This window comes from Aegilops tauschii, chromosome 1, assembly GCF_002575655.3.
Source record: "Aegilops tauschii subsp. strangulata cultivar AL8/78 chromosome 1, Aet v6.0, whole genome shotgun sequence".
Lineage (NCBI taxonomy): Eukaryota > Viridiplantae > Streptophyta > Magnoliopsida > Poales > Poaceae > Aegilops > Aegilops tauschii.
Window position 1 is genome coordinate 209850094 of NC_053035.3, and position 7728 is coordinate 209857821.

The 7728-nt window shown below is 47.7% G+C and overlaps 1 protein-coding gene across 1 annotated transcript; it reads left to right on the forward strand.

Annotated features, from left to right (window-relative positions):
• The first annotated feature begins 2123 nt into the window (after positions 1 to 2123).
• On the forward strand, positions 2124 to 6083 carry LOC109750848 (uncharacterized). The gene is made up of 4 exons (XM_020309787.4): positions 2124 to 2557; positions 4088 to 4192; positions 4560 to 4616; positions 5181 to 6083. Exons 1-4 carry the CDS (start codon positions 2336 to 2338, stop codon positions 5508 to 5510), a joined length of 714 nt encoding a protein of 237 aa, XP_020165376.1. The 5' UTR covers positions 2124 to 2335; the 3' UTR covers positions 5511 to 6083.
• The last annotated feature ends 1645 nt before the right edge of the window (positions 6084 to 7728 follow it).

Genomic DNA, 7728 nt, shown 5'->3' on the forward strand with positions numbered 1-7728 from the left:
TGAGTTGTCCTCATTAGCAACATCCTCATCATCATCAACTGAATCCATTCCTCTTACTCTTCAACACCATTCTCTTCCTCTTCACCAACATTCTCGTTCTCTTCATCAAGATGATGCTCCTCTTCCTCATCAAACTGAACATCTGCATATTTCACACTTATTTGAGTGTTAATTATGTGCTCGGGTTGCACTGCTACATTTGGCTCTAACAATAGTTCTGCATACTCTGCTGAGTAAGAATGTTCCACTCATCAACTAGAGGAGGCATTGATCTCACTGGCAGAAATTTAACACTCGGTTGTGTGCCAAGCACATTGGATGATCCAACATAATCATCAAATGTTTTGTGAGAAACAACTACATCATTAACAACAAACACAGCAGGGGGTCCACATTATTTCAGAATCATCTACAACTTCAGTGTGACATACTAACATGGGCCTTGCTCAATCTCTATTGTTTTCTTGATGAGAGAAATAATTAGTGGTTGTTGTCTCTTGCCTTTCATAGCAGTCAAATACAGAATTTGTGTGGGCTCATACTTCATAATCATTGCGTCCACCTTCATAATGTTGTCCAACAGAGCCAACCCTTCTAACCCCATCCCTTCCCCTCTCACATAATACAGAGAATCAGACGGTCCATAACCATTTCGCAGCATTATCGACTTCAAATTCATATATGTGACATCTTTCTGGGCCATCTTGGTGTGTATGGATTTTTTTGCCATCAAACTGGATGTAAATTTCCAAATATGTCCTAACCTACAGTACGAACAGAAACTAAATCTATGCAGATTTCAAACCCAGCAGCAGTGCATTCAAATCCAGTAACACTAATATTCAAATAATTCAAATCCAGTAGCCCTAGCCTTCATACCAGTGTGAACAGAAAGGGAAGAGATGTACCAAGTTTCCAGCGATGATTGGGGCCAATCATTGATGCCCAATCGACCCTATGTCGTTGCCGCACAAGCCTTATGCATTCTGCATGGCGATGACGATGCCTTCTCCTTCACAGATTTAGAATCTAGGTCGCAGCCGCCGTCGAGGCCGGGACCAAATAGTCCTATCTTTCTGAACTGAGGGCGCTTGCGGGAGTCGCCACCGCCGCCGACGGATCCAGCATTGTCACCGCTGGGGGCATGGCTGCATTCACCTCCTGATGTCACCCTAGAAATGCTCGAGCGCGGGAAAGGGAAGAAGTTAAGGGTGAGAAGGAGGGGTGGCCGTGCCTGACCTAAAAAGTCAATGACTTGACTTCGTCTAATGATGCGCGCCACGTCAGCCTGACAGGTGAGCCATACATGTCAGATTCGCTGTTTTCGTAAACTCAAACAATCATCAGTGTTGTTTGTTACTCATTAGACGAAAAATGGTGGTTCGCTTTGAGGTGTCGAGAAAGTGGTACCAATCAGTTAGCATAGCCCAATATGTAGTGGTTTTGGTAATCCACTCGGCGAATTTATTCTAACATACTCCCTCCGTTCCATAATGTAGCGTATATAGATTTTTAAAAAGTCAAACCTCATAAATTTTGACCAGCTTTATAAAGAAAAATATTTATATTTAGAATGCCAAACACATATCATTAGATTCATCATAAGATGAGTTGCATATTTCATATAATTGGTATTGTAAATATAATTAGTTCTTTTCTATAAATTTGATCAAAGTTTGTAAGGTTTGATATTCAAAAAATATATGTGCACTACATTATAAAACAAAGGGAGTATATATCTAGACATTTATCTTCATGACGGCTCACCTTATCGAGGGGTACGATAAAAGAGCTCTGTTGTGGAGCCCGAATGGATCCATGGAAGAAGTTTCGGTAGCATTTCTAGAAGCTGAAGAAGTATGTGAGAAGTTTGGAAGTATCCAATATATGCTCTAGAAGAATCTTCCCTGACTTCCGAGTTAAGCCTTTTTTTTTTTGAATCCGAGTTAAGCTTTTGGCATGAAGACCCCCTTACCTCAGAACAACCATCCTGACTTGTGACTTGCGAGTTAAGGTTTCCGCGAAAGATCCACCGCACATCTCCACAGATCGACAACGGCGCAGCATGCAAAGCTCTGACGTGGCCTGTTTGACACGCTAGCCGCCACATAACTGAGCCGGGGCTCTGCACCAGCCACTGACTGCTGCTCCGTGGAGGTCGCGCCCTTATCCGGCCGTCCATCGCCGATAAAGCCGGGACGCGGGCGCCTGCCTAAAACAGCAACGTACTAAACGCCGCCGGCACGGCCCCACCGGTTCAGCTGAGTAGATCACCACCTGTGCATCGTTCATCGCTCACTCACTTCCCCCGCGGCGCCGAGCGACCGGCGCGGAAATGGCGGAGGCGGAGGAGTGGGAGAGGCGGAAGAGGGGGAGGAGGAGGCGGTGGCGGCGGGGCAGGAGGGAGAGCGACGGCAGCGACCCCGTGGAGGTGCTGGGGCAGGAGGTGATGGGGCTGGTGGTGGAGCTCCTGGACGCGCGCAGCGTCGCACGATGCACGGCGGTCTCCCGCGCCTGGTTCGGGGTCGCCGCCGACAACCGCCTCTGGGCACCCAAGGTACATCCGATTCCCGCCCCGCCGGTCTCTCGCCTCGGCTCTCGCTCTTTGCCCTCCCTCGCCATCTGCTGCAGCCTCAATGGCATGATTCGTGGTTTGCGCGATGTGCCATGTGAGCTGCACCTGTTCGATGAATTTCAGGCATGGGGGTTTCAGACTTTGTGTGGTATCAGACGGGAGTCCGCGACATGTGGCGTAGTATGTGACAAACTTCATGTGGCATTATAGTTTGAGCAAATATTTTTTTAATATGACGTTCACATGCTGCAAAAATATATAGTACGCTCTTATATTTCTTTATGGAGGGAGTATCATTTGTACAAAGGATAAACATGTTCCCTTTATCTCAGAAATAGTTGCTTGGAAGAAAAAAAGTCAGAAACAATAGTACATTTTAGGAGAAAAAACAGCATATCTTAATTTTGCTTTTGGATTCTCAGTGTGATGTTTTAGTTTTAATTTTGAATTTGTTTGGATCTCTTTTTTTCCGGATTTTTCAGTTCTGGAAAGTACTTTTAAATTTCTTAGTTTTCAAACGAAGTTCTGCGCGTTCTTAGTGTTTTCTTTCTGCAGTATATATGGATAATGCAACTTATTCTTTCATGAAATGTTATTCATTTTATTAGTATTTGCTATATTGATCAAACACAAAAGCATTGCGTTTAGAACTTTAGATATGTTGGCAGAAAAAAAAGTTGTGCACAAGTCTAAGAGGACCAACGGTGCCAGGGAACGAGATCCTCTAACATCACGAAGGAATGTCAGGGAAGCTACAGTACCCTGATGATTTGGTTCCTTGTGGTGGAACCCTCACATGCGGCTTCGGTGCTTCGAGTCTCAAGTCCTAGACTTGGTAAAGATGGCTGCATTTTCTTGGATTTATTCCTGTATTTTCGGCATGCTTGTCTGCGTGTACTGTGTTTCTAATAAAAAACAATCCAACCCCCCCCCCCCCCCCCCCCCCACCCCACGGACACAAGTATAGAACGCAACACCCTAAGCAAACGGTAACCATGAAAGCTAGGTGGTTCATGGTCTCCATGGATTGATTGCAAAGTGGGAAGCGCGGAGACTGCTGCAGACCCTGCCTGGCAAGTTATTCAGTTGTCCAGCAGTGATCATGACATGCCAACCAACTGAAGAACTTCACCCAGGATCTCGAGGTAACCGACCCTCAAAGAAGATGCAGAAAATCTTGTATATCGGAATCCAATGTTTCTAAATTTTCTTGAATTTTTTCGTGGCCACCAATGAAAATAAGGTCAATCAGGTCAACGCTAGGTAAGTGCCTCATGTTCACGTCACCATGAATTTAAATGAAAATAACTTGATCACACCCCTCCATTAGCATATGTAATTAACCAAGGCCCAACAAATTTGATAAACATGAGTTTCTTTTATTTTCTTTTAAATCAGAGGAAATTCCAAATTTAAACTGGGGAGACTTGATTGAGCAGAGAGGTGTGAGGGAAAAACCTATGACAAAAAATACTCTTTTTATATAAGGCCATTCCAATGTTTCTTTTGCAGTGTGCTGAACTGATGGCCGGAAAGGCACATATTCCTCGTCTGACAATGATCCGTACTGCATCAAAGTTGTCTACCTATTCAATGGCCATCATGGATGGCAAACGGGTGAGTTCCAGAAATATTTTCTCTTAGGGTTAAAAGAATGCAATAGATCAACAGCGAAATATAATTAATTGTTCTCATATGCTAGCAGTACTATTACCACAATCACTCCAAAAGATAATAATGCCTATCACAATCTGCTGTTAAGGTTTACTTATTTTAGCTTCCCCTCCACAATAATTCCATATTATTTTCCTTCTTTTGCTCCATATAGTGTGAGTAAATTAATGTTGAACATTGGAACCTGGGGGCATTCTTTTTTGTTATCAGTTTTTTTTTTAATCTTCTGACATAGAGAAAACATGAGTATGTTCAATTCATCATTGTCCTCGAGACATATTATATTATCGTGACTTATTTTCTTGCGCAGAATCGGATCACAAAAGAGGATCTCTGTGATCATGCATGGGAATATCGTTTCACTATTGTAAGTTTTCTCAATTTGTCATCCTTTTGCATGTTTTGAGGTATGAGTTTATACATGACTACACATCTTAATGCTAGTGGCTGCTAAGCCTACCGCATAACTGACTTGCTAGTTTTGAGTTCAACTGGTTGTGGTCAACCATGCCGAGAGGAATGCTGGGATTATGAGAACTTTCTGCATCTCTCTAGTTTCTTCGGGTGTCTTAGCTTCCAACCGCACCGAGGAAGATTGAGGCATATATCTTCATGGTGGTAATTAAAGTTAAGTATATGAAATGTGGCAAAAATATATCATGGTGTTAATTGGATGCCCGAGGATCTGCTGGATGCAGTTATATGCAGTGTAAAATCCATAATAACTCCCGACATATCTTAGACCCTCCGCCCCTATACCGTTTTCCAATAAAGAATTGATAGTGCACTTTTCAAATGAAATATATGGAGTATGGTTGCTTGACTAATGGGGGAAAGTCATGATATATTTTTCTTTTACTATCACAGGCAACACCAGAGTTGCTTGACTAATGGGGGAAAGTCATGATATATTTTACTTTTACTATCACAGGCAGCACCAGAGTACTGGAGGAATCTCGATCCGTCCTGGAAGCGCACTGGTCCACCCATGCGACGATACTTCCACCATGATGGTTACCACAGTGCAGATCCTCATGACGCTGTCTGGGGTGGCCATGAGTGTGAGTACACGATCATAACAAGCTTTGTCGGTGATGGAAGAATCAGAGATCATTATGTGAGGATCAACCGGTGGCCACCGATGAAAGTATCGAGAAAGGAAGATTGGAGCTGGGAGCTATCCAACCACCTCTACCGCTACAACAGCATCCCTGATGCTGAAAAGGAAGGATGTACAGGTCCGCTCTTCCCGGTTTGGTGAGTTCACTTCTATGGTAGGAGATCAGTCCGTCTGCGGTGTGATCCTACATCTTCTGGTCGTCGAAATCAAGCCTTGATCTTCCATCTCGTTGAATGTTGCAGCAGGAGACTTTGTTTTGCAGCAATTAATGAGCTATGAACTTTTGTGGATATATTTAGGGGGTGTTTGGTTCCAGGGATTTTTTTGTGTTGGGAAGTCCCTAGCAAACCAAACAGGGTGAGACTTTTTTGGGACTTTTTGCTAAAAGTCCTTAGAAGCACCTCCTTAAAAGTCTTTTTCAAAAAGTCCTAGGAACTAGAAAAAGTCATAGGACTAGAGAACCAAACACCACCTTAGTTCTTTTAGAGAGAATGGATAACTTAGCTAAGCTCAGGTGTGTGAGCTAGTAATATGTATGGTAGTACAGTAGTTGCAGCTAGCCTATGATGATACTATGTGTTCGTCTCGGTAGTTTGGTCTTTTGTCACGTAGAATGTGATCTGTAAAGTACCCTGAACTACTAGAAATGGTATGGTGTGTGTAAACCTTCTTTGATGTGTACCTTATGTAATGAATGCTATGTGTGCTATGATATACATGCGGTTGGTAGCTCGCTGCTGAAGGTCCGTCAAAGGGACTCTGTGGCTAACAGTAGCCTCCCCCGTCCCCGCGCCGCGTGCTACTCCGGCCGCGGCGGCCAGCTCCTCGACGCTGGGCAGCGCCGCCCCTCCAGCCCTCATGGGGCACTCCAGCCGCAGCCGCTCGCGCTCCCCATCCTGTTCGGTGGACAGCGCGGGTTGCGGACAGCCTGCGTCCGTGCCGTGCACGGCCAGATCCGCCGGTCCGTCCGGGGCTTTGGTCCCCCAGCTGCTCCAGGCCGCCGCGTCAACGGTTGACCCTACTTCTCCGCCGCGTTTGCTGCTCCGGGGCGAGCACTCCCGCCCGGCCGCAGGGCCTTCCACGCCGGGTTCTGCTGCGATTCCCTTTTTGGGGAACGGTCGTCTTAAATTCATCGTGGTAGTGCCTTCTCCCACCTCGCAGCATTCCTCTTCGGGCAATGACGACGGATGGACGGCGGTCAGATCATGTAAAGACTGGCGCGCGGTGAGATCCCCGCCGGTCCGTAGCGGCCACCCCCCGCGTCGCCCGGGCCGGCGCCCCGCCTTCAATGCTGACCCGGGGCGCAGGGCCTTCTTAAACCGCTTTAAGAGCCTCTGCCTCCGGTGCCTCAACCCTCATCACCTCCGCATCGACAATAGAGATCCCCTGCACTGCATCAAGTGCAAACTGCCAGGCCATTTCGCCAAGGAGTGCTCTTCGATCCCCCGCAACCGGCGCGGCGGCGGCCCTGCCCCCGAGCGGTCGGGTCCTGCTGCTGGGAGGGGGCCCGTTAGGGAGTGGTTGCGCTTCCCCTCGCCTCCCGTCGCCATGGCGCACGCGCACCACACCGACCCCTCCCGCCGGTCGAGGTCGAGCCACAGCGTCCTCATCGAGTCCCCGACCATGGAGCACCAGACCACCCTGCTGTGTCGCCACCTCGTAGTGCTCTCTGCAGCTACCAAGAACCACGTGGCCAGCCCGATGTCAATGGAGGGCTCCATCGACGCGCAGCTCCACACCCGTCCCCACCTGCTGCGGGTGATCAGCCACGACCCAGAAGACTTCCTGGTTCACTTCGAGTTCCCCGCGCATCGCGACAAAGCGGTGCGCCTCAGCGCGCTCACCGTCGACGGCGTCCACTTCGTCATCAAGTCGTGGCACAAGGACGACCACAACACGCTCCATGACTACATGTTGCATGTCCGGGTCGTCATCGAGAAGATGCCCATGTAGCTCTGGTCGCTGCGGGGGGCCGAGAAGGTGCTCAGCAAAAACTGCATAATCGACCGGCTGGACAGCCGCACACACGAGCGGGGCCACACGAAGACATTCGCGTGCTCGACGTGGGTGTGGGACGTCGTTGTTGGGGAACGCAGTAATTTCAAAAAAAAATCCTACGCACACGCAAGATATATCATGGTGATGCATAGCAACGAGAGGGGAGAGTGTAGTCCACGTACCCTCATAGACCGTAAGCGGAAGCGTTATGACAACGCGGTTGATGTAATCGTACGTCTTCACGATCCGACCGATCCTAGCACCGAAAGTACGGCACCTCCGCGATCTGCACACGTTCGGTTCGGTGACGTCCCACGAACTCTCGATCCAGCTGAGTGTCGAGGGAGAGCTTCGTCAGCAC

Bases quoted from the DNA above. Each gene is read 5' to 3' on its own strand.
- LOC109750848 (XM_020309787.4), top strand. From the start codon at position 2,336: ATGGCGGAGGCGGAGGAGTGGGAGAGGCGGAAGAGGGGGAGGAGGAGG. The intron at 2,558-4,087 runs GTACATCCGATT...TTTCTTTTGCAG, and splicing joins ACCGCCTCTGGGCACCCAAG to TGTGCTGAACTGATGGCCGG. The intron at 4,617-5,180 runs GTAAGTTTTCTC...TTACTATCACAG, and splicing joins GGGAATATCGTTTCACTATT to GCAGCACCAGAGTACTGGAG.